The sequence below is a fragment of the Pleurodeles waltl genome, chromosome 2_2 (genome assembly GCF_031143425.1).
Source record: "Pleurodeles waltl isolate 20211129_DDA chromosome 2_2, aPleWal1.hap1.20221129, whole genome shotgun sequence".
Classification (NCBI taxonomy): Eukaryota; Metazoa; Chordata; class Amphibia; order Caudata; family Salamandridae; genus Pleurodeles; species Pleurodeles waltl.
Genome location: NC_090439.1, coordinates 1123235806 through 1123261449, shown reverse-complemented (window position 1 = coordinate 1123261449; position 25644 = coordinate 1123235806). Strand labels below are relative to the sequence as shown.

Here is a 25644-nt window from a genome sequence, read left to right as displayed (position 1 = left end):
CCCTCAGGCCCTCTACACTTGTCCCATTAATTAAGAGCTGCTGCCTGTATTTTTGCATGTTAGGGGGCCAGGCAGCCAGTGTGGCTAAATCCACCCCACCCTCAGAGACTAATGTAGCTTCAGTGTGACACCTGATTTGCTCTGGGCACACTGTTGATCCCACTTGGAGACTGGCCATTCCAGTTTTAGCTGGATTGGAGTTAGAAGTGGTATCTTTCTTGGGACAGGCCTTGTCTCCAGTTTGGTGTCCAGACTGACTACAGCTACGACACCAGGCCTTTTTGGGATCAAAGTTTTTACCCTTGTACCCAGGATTGTTTTGTGAAGAGGCTCTGGGCCCACCCTCCTGTGCAGGTTTTTGGGGGCCTGTAGAAGACTCTTTACTATTTTTGTTTTTGGCTGTCTCACCACCCTTCCCCTGGGGAGCTTTTGTGACCCCTTTCTTTTGGACACCCTAGTCTTGACCCAATGGTCTGCCTTCTTTCCCAATTCTTGGGGAGAAATTGGTCCTAGGTCTACCAGATGCTGATGCAGTTTGTCATTGAAACAATTACTTAACAGGTGTTCTTTCACAAATAAATTGTACAGCCCATTATAATTACTTACACCACTGCCTTGAATCCAACCATCTAGTGTTTTTACTGAGTAGTCTACAAAGTCAACCCAGGTCTGGCTCGAGGATTTTGGAGCCCCCCTGAATCTAATCCTATACTCCTCAGTGGAGAATCCAAAGCCCTCAGGGTACCCTTCATGAGGTCATAAGATTCTGCATCTTTTCCAGAGAGTGAGGAGTCTATCCCTACACTTTCCTGTGAACATTTCCCAAAGGAGAGCACCCCAGTGAGATTTGTTCACTTTTCTGGTTACACAAGCCCTCTCAAAAGCTGTGAACCATTTGGTGATGTCATCACCATCTTCATATTTAGTTACAATCCCTTTAGGGATTTTCAACATGTCAGGAGAATCTCTGACCTTATTTATGTTGCTGCCACCATTGATGGGTCCTAGGCCCATCTCTTGTCTTTCCCTTTCTATGGCTAGGATCTGTCTATCCAAAGCCAATCTTTTGGCCATCCTGGCTCTTCACTGGAGTTATCCTCAGTGATTTCAGAGAGGTTGGTCCCTCCTGTGAGGGAACCAGCATATCTGACTATGATTTGTGGAGTCAGGGCTTGAGAGGCCCTGTCTTCCCTAGATAGGACTGGTAGGGGGGAATCACCCTCCAAGTCACTATCATCATCCTCTGTGTTGCCATCCTCAGAGGGGTTGGCTCTTTCAAACTCTGCCAAAAGCTCCTGGAGCTGTAGTTTGGAAGGTCTGGGGCCCATTACTATTTTCTTTAGTTTACAGAGTGACCTTAGCTCCCTCATCTTAAGATGGAGGTAAGGTGTGGTGTCGAGTTCCACCACATTCATCTCTGCACTAGACATTATGCTTCTAAAAGTTGGAATACTTTTTAAGAATCTAAAACTAGTTCTAGAATCTAATTCAAACTTTTACCAAACTTGTAAACTCTAAAAGCAATGCTAACAGGGATTAACACAAGGCCCTAGCAGGACTTTAAAGAATTTAGAAAAATTTCAAATTGCAAAAAATCAATTTCTAATGACAATTTTTGGAATTTGTCGTGTGATCAGGTATTGGCTGAGTAGTCCAGCAAATGCAAAGTCTTGTACCCCACCGCTGATCCACCAATGTAGGAAGTTGGCTCTGTATGCACTATTTCAAAGTAAGGAATAGTATGCACAGAGTCCAAGGGTTCCCCTTAGAGGTAAGATAGTGGCAAAAAGAGATGATACTAATGCTCTATTTTGTGGTAGTGTGGTCGAGCAGTACGCTTATCAAAGGAGTAGTGTTAAGCATTTGTTGTACATACACACACAGGCAATAAATGAGGAACACACACTTGGAGACCAATCCAGCCAATAGGTTTTGTTATAGAAAAATATATTTTCTTAGTTTATTTTAAGAACCACAGGTTCAAATTCTACATGTAATCTCTCATTTGAAAGGTATTGCAGGTAAGTACTTTAGGAACTTTGAATCATTACGTTAGCATGTATACTTTTCACATAAAACACAGGCTGTTTTAAAAGTGGACACAGTGCAATTTTCACAGTTCCTGGGGGAGGTAAGGTATTGTTAGTTTTGTCAGGTAAGTAAATCACTTACAAGTCTTAGGTTTGGGTCCAAGGTAGCCCACCGTTGGGGGTTCAGAGCAACCCCAAAGTTACCACACCAGCAGCTCAGGGCCGGTCAGGTGCAGAGGTCAAAGAGGTGCCCAAAACACATAGGCTTCAATGGAGAGAAGGGGGTGCCCCGGTTCCGGTCTGCCAGCAGGTAAGTACCCGTGTCTTCGGAGGGCAGACCAGGGGGGTTTTGTAGGGCACCGGGGGGGACACAAGTTCACACAAAAAGTACACCCTCAGCGGCACTGGGGCGGCCGGGTGCAGTGTAGAAACAAGCGTCGGGTTTTCAATGTAAATCATTGAGAGACCACAGGATCTCTTCAGCGTTGCAGGCATGCAAGGGCGGGGGCTCCTCTGGGTAGCCACCACCTGGACAAGGGAGAGGGCCTCCTGGGGGTCACTCCTGCACAGGAGTTCCGTTCCTTTAGGTGCTGGGGGCTGCGGGTGCAGGGTCTTTTCCAGCCGTCGGGAAATGGAGTTCAGGCAGTCGCGGTCAGGGGGAGCCTCGGGATTCCCTCTGCAGGCGTCGCTGTGGGGGCTCAGGGGGGACAACTTTGGTTACTCACAGTCTTGGAGTCGCCGGAGGGTCCTCCCTGAGGTGTTGGTTCTCCACCAGTCGAGTCGGGGTCGCCGGGTGCAGTGTTGCAAGTCTCACGCTTCTTGCGGGGAGTTGCAGTGGTCTTTAAATCTGCTCCTTGAAACAAAGTCGCAGTTCTTTTGGAGCAGTGCCGCTGTCCTCGGGAGTTCCTTGTCTTTTTCGAAGCAGGGCAGTCCTCAGAGGATTCAGAGGTCGCTGGTCCCTTGGAAAGCGTCGCTGGAGCAGGTTTCTTTGGAAGGCAGGAGACAGGCCGGTAAGTCTGGGGCCAAAGCAGTTGGTGTCTTCTGGTCTTCCTCTGCAGGGGTTTTTCAGCTCAGCAGTCCTCTTCTTGTAGTTTCAGGAATCTAAATTCTTAGGTTCAGGGGAGCCCTTAAATACTAAATTTAAGGGCGTGTTTAGGTCTGGGGGGGTTAGTAGCCAATGGCTACTAGCCCTGAGGGTGGGTACACCCTCTTTGTGCCTCCTCCCAAGGGGAGGGGGGTCACATCCCTAATCCTATTGGGGAATCCTCCATCTGCAAGATGGAGGATTTCTAAAAGTTAGTCACTTCAGCTCAGGACACCTTAGGGGCTGTCCTGACTGGCCAGTGACTCCTCCTTGTTTTTCTCATTATTTTCTCCGGCCTTGCCGCCAAAAGTGGGGGCCGTGGCCGGAGGGGGCGGGCAACTCCACTAGCTGGAGTGTCCTGCGGTGGTGGAACAAAGGGGTGAGCCTTTGAGGCTCACCGCCAGGTGTTACAGCTCCACCCAGTGCAGGCTTTGTTACTGGCCTCAGAGTGACAAAGGCACTCTCCCCATGGGGCCAGCAACATGTCTCGGTTGTGGCAGGCTGCTGGAACCAGTCCGCCTACACTGAACAATTGGGTAAAATACAGGGGGCATCTCTAAGATGCTCTGTGTGCATTTTTTAATAAATCCAACACTGGCATCAGTGTGGGTTTATTATTCTGGGAAGTTTGATACTAAACTTCCCAGTATTCAGTGTAGCCATTATGAAGCTGTGGAGTTAGTTTTTGACAGACTCCCAGCCCATATACTCTTATGGCTACCCTGCACTTACAATGTCTAAGGTTTTGCTTAGACACTGTAGGGGCATAGTGCTCATGCACATATGCCCTCACCTGTGGTATAGTGCACCCTGCCTTAGGGCTGTAAGGCCTACTAGAGGGGTGACTTACCTATGCCACAGGCAGTGGGAGGTTGGCATGGCACCCTGAGGGGAGTGCCATGTCGACTTAGTCATTTTCTCCCCACCAGCACACACAAGCTGGCAAGCAGTGTGTCTGTGCTGAGTGAGGGGTCCCTAGGGTGGCATAAGACATGCTGCAGCCCTTAGAGACCTTCTCTGGCATCAGGGCCCTTGGTACCAGGGGTACCAGTTACAAGGGACTTACCTAGGTGCCAGGGTTGTGCCAATTGTGGAAACAATGGTACATTTTAGGTGAAAGAACACTGGTGCTGGGGCCTGGTTAGCAGGGTCCCAGCACACTTCTCGGTCAAGTCAGTATCAGGCAAAAAGTGGGGGGTAACTGCAACAGGGAGCCATTTCTTTACACTAAGGTATTGCTTAGGCACTGTAGGGGCACAGTGCTCATGCACTGGTGCCCTCACCTATGGTATAGTGCACCCTGCCTTAGGGCTGTAAGGCCTACTAGAGGGGTGACTTATCTATACCTGCATAGGAGGCTGGCATGGCACCCTGAGGGGAGTGCCATGTCGACTTACTCGTTTTGTTCTCGCCAGCACACACAAGCTGGCAAGCAGTGTGTCTGTGCTGAGTGAGGGGTCTCCAGGGTGGCATAAGACATGCTGCAGCCCTTAGAGACCTTCCTTGGCATCAGGGCCCTTGGTACCAGGGGTACCAGTTACAAGGGACTTATCTGGATGCCAGGGTGTGCCAATTGTGGATACAAAAGTACAGGTTAGGGAAAGAACACTGGTGCTGGGGCCTGGTTAGCAGGCCTCAGCACACTTTCAATTCAAAACATAGCATCAGGAAAGGCAAAAAGTCAGGGGGTAACCATGCCAAGGAGGCATTTCCTTACAGCATCTCTGCCACCCGATGACCCCAGCGCGACCAGGAACAAAGGAGGAAGTTACTAGATTTTCCTCGAACAAGCCAAAAGGAAGAAAAAGATAATGCAACACCCAGACAAGACTGCAAAAAAACAGCAGTGAATTCCTGAAGAGAAGTCCTGAAATCACAGAAGTGTCCGCTGGGGACAGGAGCCACTACCCACAGGAGTTGGTCAATGGTAGGACGAAGACGGTCAGGAATGCAGACTGAAGCAGGTGAAGAGTTCCTGGAGGATGCAGTTGATGTCCCACGCCGGGTGGATAATTGTAGTCAGTTGTGTGGAAAAGCAACAAGCCCTGGCAAAAGCAGAAGTCGCGGTGAAGCAAAAGTGGAGCTGCCGGGACCAGCAAGGTCCAGGAGGACTCAGCCCATGGTATATTAGGTGGGGGGGAGAGGGAGAGGGGGGGGGTGGGAGCCCTAGGGGAACCCTCAGCAAGGCAGAGAATCCACTGAAGAAAAAGCAGCCCCCACAGGTGACCTACTGGAAGAGGAACCAGGAGTCTCAGAGGAGCCCATGCAGGACAACTGAAAAAGGTGCCCACACCACAGGAGAAGCATGCAGAGGGCTGTGCATTGCAGAAAGGAGTGCTGGGGACTAGGCTACACGGAGCCTGAAAATCCCTTAGAGGGGATGCGATGCCAACAAGCCTTGGTACCTTGCACGGGGGTATTGTCCTGCATGGGAAGGCAAAGGCTTACCTCCTTCAAAGTTGGACAGCTGGCAGAGAGGACCAAGAGGACTACTCTGGACCATCACCCGTGATGCAGGATCCACGCGGCTCAGGATGAGAGGAGATCCATGCAGCTGGTCGTTGTTGCAGTTGGTGCCTGCGAATGCAGAGGAGTGACTCCTTCACTCCAAGGGAGAACCCTTCTTCCTTCTCATGCAGACTGAAGACTTGGTGCCCTCAAAAGATGCACAGCTGGGGAAACGTTGCAGAAAATGGAAGGAACCGTGGAAACAATGTTGAGAGCAGAGTCTTCGTCGTGGATGCAGATTGTCTGTTCCTGGAGGGCCCAGTCACAGTTCCAGTGGCTAGAAGTCGAAGCAGAGATTGCAGAGAAGTCCTACTGGAATCTTGCAACACAAATCTGAGGACCCACCCCAGAGGAACACCCTAAAAAACCCTGAAAGAGATTGGTCACCTAGCCAGGTAACCACCTATCAGGAGAGGGCTCTGACTTAACCTGCCTTACCTGGCCCCTCATATCCTCCCAGAGGCCTCTTCCCACCTTAGCTTCAGGATGGTAGCATCAAGGGACCCTCTGGAGGAGCTCTGGGGACCACCCCTAGGGTGGTGATGACAGGGGAGTGGTCACTCCCCTTTCCATTGTCCAGTTTCGCGCCAGAGCAGGGAGGGATGGATGGATGGGTTGGGGGAGAGAGGAGAGACAGAGAAAGGTCCCTCAACCGGTGTAGACTGGTTTATGCACGGAGGACATCAAATGTGCCCTTCAAAGCATACCAGTGGCTTCAGGAAGTTACCCCTCCCAAGGGAGAGGGTGTTACAAAGGAAATCCTTTGTTCTGCCTTCCTGGGCTTGAACTGATCAAGCAGCAGGTGGGCAGAAACCTGTCTGAGGGGTGGCAGCAGCTTGAACTGCTCAGAAATCCCCAGAAGGCTGGTAGTAGCAATGCCAGGAGTCTTCTAAGGAGCCCCCAGAGTGCCTGGAATCATACTTCCAATACTGGCCAGTATTGGGGTATGATTCAGACATGTTTGATACCAAACATTCCTAGGTTCGCAGTTACCAGTATGTAGCTGGACACAGGCAGTGACCTATGTTCATTACAATAATAAAATGGCGTCCCCGTACTTATGAAGTCCAGGAACACGGAACTGGAGTTTGTGGGGGCCACCTCTGCTGGTGCAGGGGTGCCCGCACACACAGGTACTTGCACCCTGCTCTCTGGGCTAGGAGGGTGTAGGAAGTTGGCTCTGTATGTGCTATTTCAAAGTAAGGAATAGCATGCACAGAGTCCAAGGGTTCCCCTTAGAGGTAAAATAGTGGTAAAAATAGATAATACTAATGCTCTATTTTGTGGTAGTGTGGTCGAGCAGTAGGCTTATCCAAGGAGTAGTGTTAAGCATTTGTTGTACATACACATAGACAATAAATGAGGTACACACACTCAGAGACAAATCCAGCCAATAGGTTTTTATATAGAAAAATATCTTTTCTTAGTTTATTTTAAGAACCACAGGTTCAAATTCTACATGTAATATCTCATTCGAAAGGCATTGCAGGTAAGTACTTTAGGAACTTCAAATCATCAAAATTGCATGTATACTTTTCAAGTTATTCACAAATAGCTGTTTTAAAAGTGGACACTTAGTGCAATTTTCACAGTTCCTAGGGGAGGTAAGTATTTGTTAGGTTAACCAGGTAAGTAAGACACTTACAGGGCTTAGTTCTTGGTCCAAGGTAGCCCACCGTTGGGGGTTCAGAGCAACCCCAAAGTCACCACACCAGCAGCTCAGGGCCGGTCAGGTGCAGAGTTCAAAGTGGTGCCCAAAACACATAGGCTAGAATGGAGAGAAGGGGGTGCCCCGGTTCCGGTCTGCTGGCAGGTAAGTACCCGCGTCTTCGGAGGGCAGACCAGGGGGGTTTTGTAGGGCACCGGGGGGGAACACAGGTCCACACAGAAATTTCACCCTCAGCGGCGCGGGGGCGGCCGGGTGCAGTGTAGAAACAAGCGTCGGGTTCGCAATGTTAGTCTATGAGAGATCTCGGGATCTCTTCAGCGCTGCAGGCAGGCAAGGGGGGGATTCCTCGGGGAAACCTCCACTTGGGCAAGGGAGAGGGACTCCTGGGGGTCGCTTCTCCAGTGAAAGTCCGGTCCTTCAGGTCCTGGGGGCTGCGGGTGCAGGGTCTCTCCCAGGCGTCGGGACTTTAGGTTCAAAGAGTCGCGGTCAGGGGAAGCCTCGGGATTCCCTCTGCAGGCGGCGCTGTGGGGGCTCAGGGGGGACAGGTTTTGGTACTCACAGTCGGAGAGTAGTCCGGGGGTCCTCCCTGAGGTGTTGGTTCTCCACCAGCCGAGTCGGGGTCGCCGGGTGCAGTGTTGCAAGTCTCACGCTTCTTGCGGGGAGATTGCAGGGTCTTTAAAGCTGCTCCTTGAAACGAAGTTGCAGTCTTTTTGGAGCAGGTCCGCTGTCCTCTGGAGTTTCTTGTCTTTTTCGAAGCAGGGCAGTCCTCAGAGGAGTCAGAGGTCGCTGGTCCCTTGGAAGGCGTCGCTGGAGCAGAGTTCTTTGGAAGGCAGGAGACAGGCCGGTGAGTTTCTGGAGCCAAGGCAGTTGTCGTCTTCTGGTCTTCCTCTGCAGGGGTTTTCAGCTAGGCAGTCCTTCTTCTTGTAGTTGCAGGAATCTAATTTTCTAGGGTTCAGGGGAGCCCTTAAATACTAAATTTAAGGGCGTGTTTAGGTCTGGGGGGTTAGTAGCCAATGGCTACTAGCCCTGAGGGTGGGTACACCCTCTTTGTGCCTCCTCCCAAGGGGAGGGGGTCACAATCCTAACCCTATTGGGGGAATCCTCCATCTGCAAGATGGAGGATTTCTAAAAGTTAGTCACTTCAGCTCAGGACACCTTAGGGGCTGTCCTGACTGGCCAGTGACTCCTCCTTGTTTTTCTCATTATTTTCTCCAGCCTTGCCGCCAAAAGTGGGGCCTGGCCGGAGGGGGCGGGCAACTCCACTAGCTGGAGTGTCCTGCTGGGTTGGCACAAAGGAGGTGAGCCTTTGAGGCTCACCGCCAGGTGTGACAATTCCTGCCTGGGGGAGGTGTTAGCATCTCCACCCAGTGCAGGCTTTGTTACTGGCCTCAGAGTGACAAAGGCACTCTCCCCATGGGGCCAGCAACATGTCTCGGTTTGTGGCAGGCTGCTAAAACTAGTCAGCCTACACAGATAGTCGGTTAAGTTTCAGGGGGCACCTCTAAGGTGCCCTCTGGGGTGTATTTGACAATAAAATGTACACTGGCATCAGTGTGCATTTATTGTGCTGAGAAGTTTGATACCAAACTTCCCAGTTTTCAGTGTAGCCATTATGGTGCTGTGGAGTTCGTGTTTGACAGACTCCCAGACCATATACTCTTATGGCTACCCTGCACTTACAATGTCTAAGGTTTTGTTTAGACACTGTAGGGGTACCATGCTCATGCACTGGTACCCTCACCTATGGTATAGTGCACCCTGCCTTAGGGCTGTAAGGCCTGCTAGAGGGGTGTCTTACCTATACTGCATAGGCAGTGAGAGGCTGGCATGGCACCCTGAGGGGAGTGCCATGTCGACTTACTCGTTTTGTCCTCACTAGCACACACAAGCTGGCAAGCAGTGTGTCTGTGCTGAGTGAGAGGTCTCCAGGGTGGCATAAGACATGCTGCAGCCCTTAGAGACCTTCCTTGGCATCAGGGCCCTTGGTACTAGAAGTACCAGTTACAAGGGACTTATCTGAATGCCAGGGTGTGCCAATTGTGTATACAATGGTACATTTTAGGTGAAGGAACACTGGTGCTGGGGCCTGGTTAGCAGGGTCCCAGCACACTTCTCAGTCAAGTCAGCATCAGTATCAGGCAAAAAGTGGGGGGTAACTGCAACAGGGAGCCATTTCTTTACAGAGGGCCTGCCATAGGGGTGACTTAGTGACCTGGTGCAGTGACTTTCATGCAGGTTGGAATGGCAGGCCTGCAGACACACTTTACATGGGCTCCCTATGGGTGGCATAATACATGCTATAGTCCATTGAGATCCCCAGTGTAGGAAGTTGGCTCTGTATGCACTATTTCAAAGTAAGGAATAGTATGCACAGAGTCCAAGGGTTCCCCTTAGAGGTAAGATAGTGGCAAAAAGAGATAATACTAATGCTCTAATTTGTGGTAGTGTGGTCGAGCAGTAGGCTTATCAAAGGAGTAGTGTTAAGCATTTGTTGTACACACACAAGCAATAAATGAGGAACACACACTCTGAGACCATTCCAGGCCAATAGGTTTTTGTATAGAAAAATATATTTTCTTAGCTTATTTTAAGAACCACAGGTTCAAGATTTACATGTAATACTTTAAATGAAAGGTATTGCAGGTAGGTAGTTTAGGAACTTTGAATTATCAAAATAGCATACACAGTTTGCAAATAAATCACATATAGCTATTTTAAAACTAGACCGTGCAATTTTCAACAGTTCCTGGGGGGAGTAAGAGTTTGTTAGTTTTTGCAGGTAAGTAAACCACCTACGGGGTTCAAGTTTGGGTCCAAGGTAGCCCACCGTTGGGGGTTCAGAGCAACCCCAAAGTTACCACACCAGCAGCTCAGGGCCGGTCAGGTGCAGAGGTCAAAGTGGTGCCCAAAACGCATAGGCTTCAATGGTGAAGGGGGTGCCCCGGTTCCAGTCTGCCAGCAGGTGAGTACCCGCGTCTTCGGAGGGCAGACCAGGGGGGGGGTTTTGTAGGGCACCGGGGGGGACACAAGTCCACACAGAAAATACACCCTCAGCGGCACGGGGGCGGCCGGGTGCAGTGTGCAAACAAGCGTCTGGTTTTCAATGGAAATCAATGGGAGACCAAGGGATCTCTTCAGCGATGCAGGCAAGGGGGGGGTGGGCTCCTCGGGGTAGCCACCACCTGGGCAAGGGAGAGGGCCTCCTGGGGTTCACTCCTGCACTGGAGTTCGGATCCTTCAGGTCCTGGGGGCTGCGGGTGCAGTCTCTTTACCAGGCGTCGGGATCTGAGGAACAGGCAGTCGTGGTCAGGGGGAGCCTCGGGATTCCCTCTGCAGGCGTCGCTGTGGGGGCTCAGGGGGGGCAACTCTGGCTACTCACGGTCTCGCAGTCGCCGGGGAGTCCTCCCTGAAGTGATTGTTCTCCACAAGTCGAGCCGGGGGCGTCGGGTGCAGAATAGCAAGTCTCACGCTTCTTGCGGGAAACGCAAGTTGTTTTAAAGTTGCTCCTTTGTTACAAAGTTGCAGTCTTGGGTGAACAGAGCCGCTGTCCTCTGGAGTTCTTGGTCCTTCTAGATGCAGGGCAGTCCTGAGGCTTCAGAGGTCGCTGGTCCCTGGGGAAAGCATCGCTGGAGCAGTGTCTTTAGAAGGAGGGAGACAGCCCGGTAGAGCTGGGGCCAAAGCAGTTGGTGTTTCAGTCTTCTCTGCAGGGTTTTTCAGCTTAGCAGTCCTCTTCTTATGTTGCAGGAATCTGAGTTCCTAGGTTCTGGGGAGCCCTTAAATACAAAATTTAAGGGCGTGTTTAGGTCTGGGGGGTGTTAGTAGCCAATGGCTACTAGACCTGAGGGTGGGTACACCCTCTTTGTGCCTCCTCCCAAGGGGAGGGGGGGGGGTCACATTCCTATCCCTATTGGGGGAATCCTCCATCTGCAAGATGGAGGATTTCTAAAAGTCAGTCACCTCAGGACACCTTAGGGGCTGTCCTGACTGGCCAGTGACTCCTCCTTGTTTTTCTCATGATCTCCTCCGGCCTTGCCACCAAAAGTGGGGCCGTGGCCGGAGGGGGCGGGCAACTCCACTAGCTGGAATGCCCTGGGGTGCTGTAACAGGGGGAGAGCCTTTGAGGCTCACAGCCAGGTGTTACAGTTCCTGCAGGGGGAGGTGATAAGCATCTCCACCCAGTACAGGCTTTGTTACTAGCCACAGAGTGACAAAGGCACTTTCCCCATGTGGCCAGCAACATGTCTGGAGTGTGGCAGGCTGCTAGAACCAGTCAGCCTACACGGGTAGTCGGTTAAGGTTTCAGAGGGCACCTCTGAGGTGCCCTCTGGGGTGTATGTTACAATAAAATGTACACTAGTATCAGTGTGCATTTATTGTGCTGAGAAGTTTGATACTAAACTTCCCAGTTTTCAGTGTAGCCATTATGGTGCTGTGAAGTTCGTGTAAAACAGACTCCCAGACCATATACTCTTATGGCTACCCTGCACTTACAATGCCTAAGGTTTTGCTTAGACACTGTAGGGGCATAGTGCTCATGCACTTATGCCCTCACCTATGGTATAGTGCACCCTGCCTTAGGGCTGTAAGGCCTGCTAGAGGGGTGACTTATCTATACTGCATAGGCAGTGGGAGGTTGGCATGGCACCCTGAGGGGAGTGCCATGTCGACTTACTCGTTTTGTCCTCACTAGCACACACAAGTGGCAAGCAGTGTGTCTGTGCTGAGTGAGGGGTCCCCAGGGTGGCATAAGATATGCTGCATCCCTTAGAGACCTTCCCTGGCATCAGGGCCGTTGGTACTAGGGGTACCAGTTACAAGGGACTTACCTGGATGCCACGGTGTGCCAATTGTGGAAACAAAAGTACAGGTTAGGGAAAGAACACTGGTCCTGGGGCCTGGTTAGCAGGCCTCCGCATACTTTCAAATCAAAACTTAGCATCAGCAAAGGCAAAAGGTCAGGGTAACCAGGCCAAGGAGGCATTTCCTTACACCCAGTATGCCAAATGTGGGTTGGGGGGGAGGGGGGGGGGGGGGAGGGGTTCAAGTAACCAAATTTAAAGGGAGAGAGCATAAACACTGGGGTCCTGGTTAGCAGGATCCCAGGAAACAGTCAAACACACTGACAACAGGCAGAAAATGGAGGTAACCATGCCAAGAAAGAGTGTTCTTTGCTGCACACTGCCTCAACGAAAAATCTGGAAAATGATACCACATCAAAGGGCATTTAGTTAGATTCATCATTGTTAATATGATTAGACATGGCGTCTTCTCAGTCCACATGAAGTGTTTCTGTATGGTATTTTGCAAGTATTTGCACAAGCTGCAAGATGGCAGTGTTAATATAATCTACCTTGCAAATATATAGTCTTTCACTTTATTCCCTACCTTAACAGTCTACATTAGTAAAACCCTGCAGTGGGAAGCATACCGGGAACTAATGCCACTCCTATCCAGGCCCAAGTATATTCTGAGGCTTCTACAAGCTTACATGTCAAGAGGTCTGGAGAGCTTACTAGTGATAATGAAGATAAAAACCTCTAGGTGCTAATTTTTGTCCTATTTTGTAAATGCTATGTACTTTCATGTCCTAGTTTGACTATGGGGTTGTTAGACCACATACTAGTTGAGTCTTGATTGACCGCCTATCAGACCAGGAGCAGGAAATGGTACTGTTGTGTCTCCAGCTAATTGCTAGGGTAATGGAAAATGAACCTATGTACAAGATTACAATTGTGGAAACGTTATTGTACACACTGTACTTTATTACAAAGTTGTGGGTGTTCTAAGTTTGAGTGAATAATAAAACCCATTAAGTATAGTAAAGCTCAACTGTCACTTTCTCTGTTTGGAAAATAATGCAATGCATACTTGATTGATATAACATAACTTGATTGCATTTAAGATGTTTTAAAAAAATGTGTGCCTGCTTAGCTTGAAACTAAGCCAGGGCTGGTGATAGCAAATGCTGTTGCTGTGACGATATTTTTGGTGTGAATTAGTTTTCAGTCAAGTGGAAGGGGGTACTGTCTTTTAGGGAGGTTTGTGTGCAGGTCGCATATCTCATGTAAAACTACCTTTCGGGTGGGGCAGTCACTTCTTTTTGAGCTTCTGTGTCATTTGAAAGAATGGCCAGACTGATAGGAAAGTGTTTGTTCTTGGATTCCTGACAACTAGCATATTTAGTTGAAAATAGACTTTTTCTGACTTTTTGACAAATGCATTTTCCTTTGCCCATTTTACTGTTGCACTCTTAGGGTAACTACATAAAATGGACCTCTGTTTCCCAGACTAGGGCTAGTGTGATAAAGTATGGGAAGTGTATGAAAGGGCAGGGATTAAGTGTGGGGGTGGGGGGGGGTGTCCTCTTATGTTGCCTGTAGGGCTTCACATTTTAGTAATGTAATATCTGAACTTTTCATAAACACTACATTCAAAGTAACAGTGGGACTGGGTCGGGAAGCTCCCAAAGCAGCATTTTAATGTCAGGAAAGTATAGTGTTGAAACATATGAGGGGTAAAATGAAGTGTACTACCGCCCTGACTGAAAACGTGGCTTGTTTGCAAGTAGGTATTAAGAGGATGTTGGCATCAGCCCTGACTTGGCAGTGCCGAGCATGATGGGTGATAAAAGATACTGTTGTGAGGAGCCAGCCGCATCTTCCTTTTCTCTTTCTCTCTGTCTCCCTCTCTGTCTTTCTCCATGCAAGGAACGGGACCCTGGCTTTCAAGGGGATAGTGGTCGTCAGCCTCGACCCCTGAGTGGAACAGGAAGTGGTGGTGAGGTACTGGGTAGTATTATGATAGCTACAGCTGGAAGAGCAATGGAAACGTAAGCAAACCTGACAAGGAATATTGCAGCAGTTTGCCAGCTGTCCCTTTGCAAGCCTACATCCTACGTTTTCTACCATGCTGTTTTCACCCAGAGGTTATTTAGCCTCTTGCTGGTTTATTCCTGTTCTAGGTTCAAATTGTTGGTGTTTTGCAACCCTGAATAATTATTCGGTGTTCCCTGGAGGTCAGTTCATACTTTGGGGTTGATTCCTATTAATCATTAAGTAAAGCAGAAACACACAAGCCCAGTACTGTGCCCGTGTCTTTGCTTCAATCATACCGTGCACGTTCTAACATGTGGCGTGATCCATGGTCACCTTGAGCCTCAGTGGTCGGCCTTCTTTTCAAGGCTTCTATTGCCCCTCCCTTTCCCGAACAGTATGGCCTGTCCAATCCAGATGTTCACACGAGAGCCTGAAGGGCGTGTCTCTGGTTGTCAGAGCTTTCCAAGTTTCAACAGCAGTAGGTGTAAATTCACCTTAGCATATTCTGAATAGTACATGTGCCATTTTGTGATTTTGTTCTCCTTGAGTATTCTGGTGTAGATTTCCTACTCTTTTGTAATAAGCAGCACTTTGCCTACAGCACTGTACATATAGAGTTAAATGTCACCCCTGGGAACCAAATGGCAGGAATTGCCCCAATTTGCTAGCAAGGGTTTAAGATGTATAGACTGTGTTGCATTTGCTCAGTATGTTAATCTGTTAATCTCGTTTGACAGGGTTTTGCCTTCGTGGAATATGAGGTGCCAGAAGCCGCCCAGCTGGCTTTGGAGCAGATGAACTCTGTTATGCTGGGAGGCAGGAATATAAAAGTAAGAATTTCCTTGTGTTCAGAGCAGATGGCGGTGGAACAGTTAAAGGAACACATTTGTAATAAACATAACTACTGCATGTTAATACTGTCCCTCTGGTATCACTTGACATTACCACTGCCTAAGCTCCTAATTTTTAGTTGCCCACAGATTACCAACTAGAACACATTTTCTTGCTATTTAACTGAAAGCTACTATTATCATTATTTCATGCAACTATTGTTAACCTGCACCTTAATGCCCCTCAGGTTACAATGAGTGGTCATTATTGTAGCATGGAAACAGAAGAGTCCCATGATCTATTTATTTCTAGCAGATATTGATCAGCTCGAAAATGTAGGGCTTTTAATTAATATTTTTAGAGCTACGGTGTTTGTTAATCAAGGGACTGTCATGAGCTGCAGTTCCACCTAGCCTTGTGCCTGGCACCATCTTCAGATTTGGTTTTCCTTCATTGGATGCAGTTGCTCGAGCACGGGATAGTTCCTGAAGAAAATGGGAAGAAAAGGGTTTTTCAGCACAGTAAACCAACAACTACCCTAACGGATGCAATCCGAGTAAATCTTATCACAGTGGAGCAGAGCAGGTCATATAAGAATGTGTAATCTTTCCATTAATAATAGGGTTCCCGAGTCTGAAGCCTTTCTGTGACTAGGGAAGTGTACTGTTTGTTTGAAACATGTGACTGAAAGTTCCCTTAAAGTTGGGAAAGGTTCAGTTGCTGTTGTAGGAAGTTGGCTCTGTATGTGCTATTTTAAAGTAAGGAATAGCATGCACAGAGTCCAAGGGTTCCCCTTAGAGGTAAGATAGTGGCAAAAAGAGATAATACTAATGCTCTATTTTGTGGTAGTGTGGTCGAGCAGTAGGCTTATCCAAGGAGTAGTGTTAAGCATTTGTTGTACATACACATAGACAATAAATGAGGTACACACACTCAGAGACAAATCCAGCCAATAGGTTTTTGTATAGAAAAATATCTTTTCTTAGTTTATTTTAAGAACCACAGGTTCAAATTCTACATGTAATATCTCATTCGAAAGGTATTGCAGGTAAGTACTTTAGGAACTTCAAATCATCAAAATTGCATGTATACTTTTCAAGTTATTCACAAATAGCTGTTTTAAAAGTGGACACTTAGTGCAATTTTCACAGTTCCTAGGGGAGGTAAGTATTTGTTAGGTTAACCAGGTAAGTAAGACACTTACAGGGCTTAGTTCTTGGTCCAAGGTAGCCCACCGTTGGGGGTTCCGAGCAACCCCAAAGTCACCACACCCGCAGCTCAGGGCTGGTCAGGTGCAGAGTTCAAAGTGGTGCCCAAAACACATAGGCTAGAATGGAGAGAAGGGGGTGCCCCGGTTCCGGTCTGCTTGCAGGTAAGTACCCGCGTCTTCGGAGGGCAGACCAGGGGGGTTTTGTAGGGCACCGGGGGGGACACAAGCCCAAACAGAAACTTCACCCTCAGCGGCGCGGGGGCGGCCGGGTGCAGTGTAGAAACAAGCGTCGGGTTCGCAATGTTAGTCTATGAGAGATCTCGGGATCTCTTCAGCGCTGCAGGCAGGCAAGGGGGGGGTTCCTCGGGGAAACCTCCACTTGGGCAAGGGAGAGGGACTCCTGGGGGTCACTTCTCCAGTGAAAGTCCGGTCCTTCAGGTCCTGGGGGCTGCGGGTGCAGGGTCTCTCCCAGGTGTCGGGACTTTGGATTCAAAGAGTCGCGGTCAGGGGAAGCCTCGGGATTCCCTCTGCAGGCGGCGCTGTGGGGGCTCAGGGGGGACAGGTTTTGGTACTCACAGTATCAGAGTAGTCCTGGGGTCCCTCCTGAGGTGTCGGTTCTCCACCAGCCGAGTCGGGGTCGCCGGGTGCAGTGTTGCAAGTCTCACGCTTCTTGCGGGGAGCTTGCAGGGTTCTTTAAAGCTGCTGGAAACAAAGTTGCAGCTTTTCTTGGAGCAGGTCCGCTGTCCTCGGGAGTTTCTTGTCTTTTCGAAGCAGGGGCAGTCCTCAGAGGATGTCGAGGTCGCTGGTCCCTTTGGAAGGCGTCGCTGGAGCAGGATCTTTGGAAGGCAGGAGACAGGCCGGTGAGTTTCTGGAGCCAAGGCAGTTGTCGTCTTCTGGTCTTCCGCTGCAGGGGTTTTCAGCTAGGCAGTCCTTCTTCTTGTAGTTGCAGGAATCTAATTTTCTAGGGTTCAGGGTAGCCCTTAAATACTAAATTTAAGGGCGTGTTTAGGTCTGGGGGGTTAGTAGCCAATGGCTACTAGCCCTGAGGGTGGGTACACCCTCTTTGTGCCTCCTCCCAAGGGGAGGGGGTCACAATCCTAACCCTATTGGGGGAATCCTCCATCTGCAAGATGGAGGATTTCTAAAAGTTAGAGTCACTTCAGCTCAGGACACCTTAGGGGCTGTCCTGACTGGCCAGTGACTCCTTGTTTTTCTCATTATTTTCTCCGGCCTTGCCGCCAAAAGTGGGGCCTGGCCGGAGGGGGCGGGCAACTCCACTAGCTGGAGTGTCCTGCTGGGTTGGCACAAAGGAGGTGAGCCTTTGAGGCTCACCGCCAGGTATTACAGCTCCTGCCTGGGGGAGGTGTTAGCATCTCCACCCAGTGCAGGCTTTGTTACTGGCCTCAGAGTGACAAAGGCACTCTCCCCATGGGGCCAGCAACATGTCTCGGTTTGTGGCAGGCTGCTGGAACTAGTCAGCCTACACAGACAGTCGGTTAAGTTTCAGGGGGCACCTCTAAGGTGCCCTCTGGGGTGTATTTGACAATAAAATGTACACTGGCATCAGTGTGCATTTATTGTGCTGAGAAGTTTGATACCAAACTGTAAAGAAATGGCTCCCTGTTGCAGTTACCCCCCACTTTTTGCCTGATACTGATGCTGACTTGACTGAGAAGTGTGCTGGGACCCTGCTAACCAGGCCCCAGCACCAGTGTTCCTTCACCTAAAATGTACCATTGTATCCACAATTGGCACACCCTGGCATTCAGATAAGTCCCTTGTAACTGGTACTTCTAGTACCAAGGGCCCTGATGCCAAGGAAGGTCTCTAAGGGCTGCAGCATGTCTTATGCCACCCTGGAGACCTCTCACTCAGCACAGACACCCTGCTTGCCAGCTTGTGTGTGCTAGTGAGGACAAAACGAGTAAGTCGACATGGCACTCCCCTCAGGGTGCCATGCCAGCCTCTCACTGCCTATGCAGTATAGGTAAGACACCCCTCTAGCAGGCCTTACAGCCCTAAGGCAGGGTGCACTATACCATAGGTGAGGGTACCAGTGCATGAGCATGGTACCCCTACAGTGTCTAAACAAAACCTTAGACATTGTAAGTGCAGGGTAGCCATAAGAGTATATGGTCTGGGAGTTTGTCAAACACGAACTCCACAGCACCATAATGGCTACACTGAAAACTGGGAAGTTTGGTATCAAACTTCTCAGCACAATAAATGCACACTAATGCCAGTGTACATTTTATTGTAAAATACACCACAGAGGGCACCTTAGAGGTGCCCCCTGAAACTTAACCGACTATCTGTGTAGGCTGACTAGTTTTAGCAGCCTGCCACAAACCGAGACATGTTGCTGGCCCCATGGGGAGAGTGCCTTTGTCACTCTGAGGCCAGTAACAAAGCCTGCACTGGGTGGAGATGCTAACACCTCCCCCAGGCAGGAATTGTCACACCTGGCGGTGAGCCTCAAAGGCTCACCTCCTTTGTGCCAACCCAGCAGGACACTCCAGCTAGTGGAGTTGCCCGCCCCCTCCGGCCAGGCCCCACTTTTGGCGGCAAGGCCGGAGAAGATAATGAGAAAAACAAGGAGGAGTCACTGACCAGTCAGGACAGCCCCTAAGGTGTCCTGAGCTGAAGTGACTCTAACTTTTAGAAATCCTCCCTCTTGCAGATGGAGGATTCCCCCAATAGGGTTAGGATTGTGACCCCCTCCCCTTGGGAGGAGGCACAAAGAGGGTGTACCCACCCTCAGGGCTAGTAGCCATTGGCTACTAACCCCCCAGACCTAAACACGCCCTTAAATTTAGTATTTAAGGGCTACCCTGAACCCTAGAAAATTAGATTCCTGCAACTACAAGAAGGACTGCCTAGCTGAAAACCCCTGCAGCGGAAGACCAGAAGACGACAACTGCCTTGGCTCCAGAAACTCACCGGCCTGTCTCCTGCCTTCCAAAGATCCTGCTCCAGCGACGCCTTCCAAAGGGACCAGCGACCTCGACATCCTCTGAGGACTGCCCCTGCTTCGAAAAGACAAACTCCCGAGGACAGCGGACCTGCTCCAAGAAAAGCTGCAACTCTGTTTCCAGCAGCTTTAAAGAACCCTGCAAGCTCCCCGCAAGAAGCGTGAGACTTGCAACACTGCACCCAGCGACCCCGACTCGGCTGGTGGCGATCCAACACCTCAGGAGGGACCCCAGGACTACTCTGATACTGTGAGTACCAAAACCTGTCCCCCCTGAGCCCCCACAGCGCCGCCTGCAGAGGGAATCCCGAGGCTTCCCCTGACCGCGACTCTCTGAACCTAAAGTCCCGACGCCTGGGAGAGACCCTGCACCCGCAGCCCCCAGGACCTGAAGGACCGGACTTTCACTGGAGAAGTGACCCCCAGGAGTCCCTCTCCCTTGCCCAAGTGGAGGTTTCCCCGAGGAATCCCCCCCCTTGCCTGCCTGCAGCGCTGAAGAGATCCCGAGATCTCTTATAGACTAACATTGAAATCCCGACGCCTGTTTCCACACTGCACCCGGCCGCCCCCGCGCTGCTGAGGGTGAAATTTCTGTGTGGGCTTGTGTCCCCCACGGTGCCCTACAAAACCCCTCTGGTCTGCTCTCCGAAGACGCGGGTACTTACCTGCAAGCAGACCGGAACCGGGGCACCCCCTTCTCTCCATTCTAGCCTATGTGTTTTGGGCACCACTTTGAACTCTGCACCTGACCGGCCCTGAGCTGCTGGTGTGGTGACTTTGGGGTTGCTCTGAACCCCCAACGGTGGGCTACCTTGGACCAAGAACTGAACCCTGTAAGTGTCCTACTTACCTGGTAAAACTAACAAAAACTTACCTCCCCCAGGAACTGTGAAAATTGCACTAAGTGTCCACTTTTAAAACAGCTAGTTGTGAATAACTTGAAAAGTATACATGCAATTTTGATGATTTGAAGTTCCTAAAGTACTTACCTGCAATACCTTTCGAATGAGATATTACATGTAGAATTTGAACCTGTGGTTCTTAAAATAAACTAAGAAAAGATATTTTTCTATATAAAAACCTATTGGCTGGATTTGTCTCTGAGTGTGTGTACCTCATTTATTGTCTTGTGTATGTACAACAAATGCTTAACACTACTCCTTGGATAAGCCTACTGCTCGACCACACTACCACAAAATAGAGCATTAGTATTATCTATTTTTACCACTATTTTACCTCTAAGGGGAACCCTTGGACTCTGTGCATGCTATTCCTTACTTTGAAATAGCACATACAGAGCCAACTTCCTACACAAACTTCCCAGTTTTCAGTGTAGCCATTATGGTGCTGTGGAGTTCGTGTTTGACAAACTCCCAGACCATATACTCTTATGGCTACCCTGCACTTACAATGTCTAAGGTTTTGTTTAGACACTGTAGGGGTACCATGCTCATGCACTGGTACCCTCACCTATGGTATAGTGCACCCTGCCTTAGGGCTGTAAGGCCTGCTAGAGGGGTGTCTTACCTATACTGCATAGGCAGTGAGAGGCTGGCATGGCACCCTGAGGGGAGTGCCATGTCGACTTACTCGTTTTGTCCTCACTAGCACACACAAGCTGGCAAGCAGGGTGTCTGTGCTGAGTGAGAGGTCTCCAGGGTGGCATAAGACATGCTGCAGCCCTTAGAGACCTTCCTTGGCATCAGGGCCCTTGGTACTAGAAGTACCAGTTACAAGGGACTTATCTGGATGCCAGGGTCTGCCAATTGTGGATACAAAAGTACAGGTTAGGGAAAGAACACTGGTGCTGGGGCCTGGTTAGCAGGCCTCCGCACGCCTCAGCACACTTTCAATTGTAAACATAGCATCAGCAAAGGCAAAAAGTCAGGGGGCAACCATGCCAAGGAGGCATTTCCTTACAGCTGTATACCAAGGTGTTATCAGGAGACTATGTGCAAGAATTTGAAGCAGGTTCTGGCCTAAACACTTTGTATCTTGAGACAGGAGCATTGGGCCTAATTTGCCAAGTTGTTAAAGGGGAGAACTGGCATTGTGTGCTGAGGCTAATGATTCTTCAAGGTTTAGATGATGTTCCAGAGGATCCAAAGTATATCAGGATTTATAAAACAGGAACTGATACTTGAACCGAAATGTAACTAGAGCTATATAGCCCTATGACATTGAGCTTCAATAAGCCTCTCGGTCTGAAAACATCTAAGAAGTGAATCCAAACAAACCATTTTGACTAAATGATCCCAGGCTTCCTCTCGCAGGGCACAGTACTTGGAACTGTAAAACACGAGAAATTAAAATTTTCATTGAGTCCAAATGTATACACTAATATCCAATTGCGACTTTGATCCCGAAATCACTGCACTCCATGCTCTCCACACATCTCGAACTTGAAAAGGTACCTAAAACTGAAGTCCACCTCTGCAACAAATTACTTTTGCTCAGTGCCTCAAATTTTGGAAGAGTATCGCCACGGCACTGGGAAGGACATTGGTTACAGATGTCAGTGCAGAGTTCTTAAATGATAATTATTAGCTGGATCATTTTTTTTAGAGGAAAGGTTTTTGGAGCTGAATGATGTGAAGCTCTTGAGTTCCAACGGACTGTCCAACAAACTGTAAGCACACATTGATTGTTGTTCAGTGATGGAAATTCTCTCAACAGCTTAGTTCTCAAGCAGTGAAGACAATTGTGTGTTCATTAAACATTTAACTCCATCCTGGTTCAGTTGATAACATTAGCGACCCAGTGTATTATTTTCACTGCAGGTCAACTTCGAGAACCATTGCAAATGAGCACATCGTATCTGAACTCCTTTGCCATCCTATGCAGTTAGTAGCCGAGCTCTACAAAATACCACATTAATGGTTCGCCACCGAAGTCTGAGTTAGTGCTACAGCAATGCACCCGTGTGGTCAGTACAGGATGGAGTTGGTTTAGTTTTAGAATGTTCGGTGGCATGTGTACCTGCAGATACACATGCTGTGCACATCCCGCCATCTGGTGTTGGGCTCGGAGTGTTACAAGTTGTTTTTCTTCGAAGAAGTCTTTTCGAGTCACGAGACCGAGGGACTCCTCCCACTTCGGTTCCATTGCGCATGGGCGTCGACTCCATCTTAGATTGGTTTTTTTCCGCCATTGGGTTCGGACGTGTTCCTTTTCGCTCTGTGTTTCGGGTCGGAAAGTTAGTCAGAATCTCGGGAAAATTCGTTGGTATTGTTTCGTTCGGTATCGGGATAGTTGGGTCAAATCGACACCGAACCTTCAAGAGCTCCGGTAGCCCTTTGGGCTATTTTCGATCCCCCGTCGGGGCCTGGTCGGCCCGACCGCGTGCAACACGAAGACTGATGGAACGGACCCCGTTCCCATTCTGTCCTAAATGCCACAATAAATATCCTTATACAGACCAACATTTGGTCTGTAACTTGTGCCTGTCCCCCGAGCACAAGGAGGAGACGTGTGAGGCCTGTCGCGCGTTTCGGTCGAGAAAAACGCTCCGAGACCGAAGAGCCAGGAGGTTGCAGATGGCGTCCACGCCGACAGGACAACAACGGTTCGAGGAAGAAGAAACTTTCTCCATCCACGAGTCGGATTCCGAAGAATTAGACGTCGAAGAGCAACCAACCGTGAGTAAAACGTCGAAACAAAGATCACACGAAAAAACAGACAAAGCCCAGGGGACGCCACTGCCAACAGGCCATGGCTTAACCCATAAAGTAGGAGACCGTCCATCAGCACCGAAAAAGGGCGAGCTGGTGCCGAAGTCGTCCGACTCCGGTCGAGACATAGGCACGCAGCAATCTCTGGACCGAGAGAGTGGTGCAGAAAAGGGTCGACACAGAGACAGCGGCACCGAAGCTGCTCGGCACAGAGACAGCGGCACCGAAGATGGTCGGCACTGAGAGGGCACGACACCGAAAAAAAGAAAGATCTCGTCGGAGCCGGAAAAAACTAAAGACACGGTTTCGGTGCCAAAACACCCAGCAACCAAACCGAAAACCAGTTCCTACTCAGAGGAACAATCGCTGTCCTCCCAACTAAAAAGACACAGATTTGAGGAGGAATTACAAACAACAGAAGTAGATCACACGCAACAGCGGATCTTTATCCAAAGGGGTACAGGGAAGATCAGCACTCTTCCCCCAATCAGAAGGAAAAGGAAACTTGACTTCCAGCAACAAGACAAGCCACCACAAGCAACGGTGGTAAAGAAGGTAACTCCTCCACCCTCTCCACCACCGTCAACTCATGTATCACCGGCACAGACTCCACCACAATCACCAGCTCACACCACCATGAGCCAAGATGATCAGGATGCATGGGACCTCTATGACGCTCCAGTATCGGACAATAGCCCAGAGTCGTACCCAACTAAACCCTCACCACCTGAGGACAGTACAGCATATGCACAGGTGGTAGCTAGGGTAGCCCAATTTCATAATGTATCGCTACATTCGGAGCCTATCGAGGATGACTTCCTCTTTAACAACCTGTCCTCCACCCATAGCCATTATCAAAGCCTTCCTATGCTCCCTGGAATGCTAAAGCACGCTAAACAGATTTTTAAGGAGCCAGTTAAAAGCAGAGCAATAACTCCAAGGGTGGAGAAAAAATACAAGGCACCACCCACAGACCCTGATTTTATTACATCACAACTGACACCAGATTCAGTAGTCGTAGGAGCAGCTCGTAAAAGAGCCAACTCGCATACATCAGGCGATGCACCACCTCCGGACAAGGAGAGCCGCAAGTTTGATGCAGCTGGGAAAAGGGTTGCAGCACAAGCTGCAAATCAGTGGCGCATCGCCAACTCGCAAGCACTCCTAGCACGATAGGACAGGGCCCATTGGGACGAGATGCAGCATTTCATCGAGCACCTCCCCAAAGAATTCCAGAAACGAGCGCAACAAGTGGTTGAAGAGGGACAAAATATCTCCAACAACCAGATACGTTCTTCTATGGATGCAGCAGATACAGCTGTAAGAACAATAAATACTGCTGTGACGATAAGGAGGCACGCATGGCTGCGCACGTCTGGCTTCAAACCTGAGATACAACGGGCAGTGCTCAATATGCCGTTTAATGAACAGCAATTGTTTGGGCCAGAAGTGGACACTGCAATTGAAAAATTAAAGAAGGACACAGACGCAGCCAAAGCCATGGGCGCACTCTATTCCCCGCAGGGCAGAGGCACATTTCGCACATTTCGCAAAACAACTTTCAGAGGAGGGTTTCGAGGTCAAGCCACAAGCCAGCACCTCACAAGCAAGACCACCTACTTACCAGGGACAATATCAAAGGGGAGGCTTTCGGGGCCAATTCCCAAGAAACCGGGGAAAATTTCAAGGTCCCAAAACCCCTCAAAATAAACAGTGACTCACAGGTCACACAACACCAGTGGGGGGAAGACTAAGCCAGTTCTACAAATCTTGGGAGGAAATAACAGACACTTGGGTCTTAGCAATTATCCAACATGGTTATTGTAAAGAAATGGCTCCCTGTTGCAGTTACCCCCCACTTTTTGCCTGATACTGATGCTGACTTGACTGAGAAGTGTGCTGGGACCCTGCTAACCAGGCCCCAGCACCAGTGTTCTTTCACCTAAAATGTACCATTGTTTCCACAATTGGCACAACCCTGGCACCTAGGTAAGTCCCTTGTAACTGGTACCCCTGGTACCAAGGGCCCTGATGCCAGGGAAGGTCTCTAAGGGCTGCAGCATGTCTTATGCCACCCTAGGGACCCCTCACTCAGCACAGACACACTGCTTGCCAGCTTGTGTGTGCTGATGGGGAGAAAATGACTAAGTCGACATGGCACTCCCCTCAGGGTGCCATGCCAACCTCCCACTGCCTGTGGCATAGGTAAGTCACCCCTCTAGTAGGCCTTACAGCCCTAAGGCAGGGTGCACTATACCACAGGTGAGGGCATATGTGCATGAGCACTATGCCCCTACAGTGTCTAAGCAAAACCTTAGACATTGTAAGTACAGGGTAGCCATAAGAGTATATGGGCTGGGAGTCTGTCAAAAACGAACTCCACAGCTCCATAATGGCTACACTGAATACTGGGAAATTTAGTATCAAGCTTCTCAGAATAATAAACCCACACTGATGCCAGTGGTGGATTTATTAAAAAATGCACACAGAGGGCATCTTAGAGATACCCCCTGTATTTTACCCAATTGTTCAGTGCAGGACTGACTGGTCTGTGCCAGCCTGCTGCTGAGAGACGAGTGTCTGACCTCATGCGGTGAGAGCCTTTGTGCTCTCTGAGGACAGAAACAAAGCCTGCTCTGGGTGGAGGTGCTTCACACCTCCCCCCTGCAGGAACTGTAACACCTAGCAGTGAGCTTCAAAGGCTCAAGCTTCGTGTTACAATGCCCCAGGGCACTCCAGCTAGTGGAGATGCCCGCCTCCTGGACCCAGCCCCCACTTTTGGCGGCAAGTCCAGGAGAGATAATGAGAAAAACAAGGAGTCGTCACTGGCCAGTCAGGACAGCGCCTAAGGTGTC

The 25644-nt window shown here is 49.6% G+C and overlaps 1 protein-coding gene across 2 annotated transcripts in view; it reads left to right on the top strand.

Annotated features, from left to right (window-relative positions):
* The window catches only part of PUF60 (poly(U) binding splicing factor 60), a 269830-nt gene that overhangs the window by 83029 nt on the left and 161157 nt on the right, over positions 1-25644 (top strand). For both annotated transcript variants that reach the window (XM_069220967.1, XM_069220966.1), the window contains exon 6: positions 14844-14936. In XM_069220967.1, coding sequence (XP_069077068.1) covers positions 14844-14936 — 93 coding nt within the window. The remainder of the gene's footprint in view (positions 1-14843; positions 14937-25644) is intronic.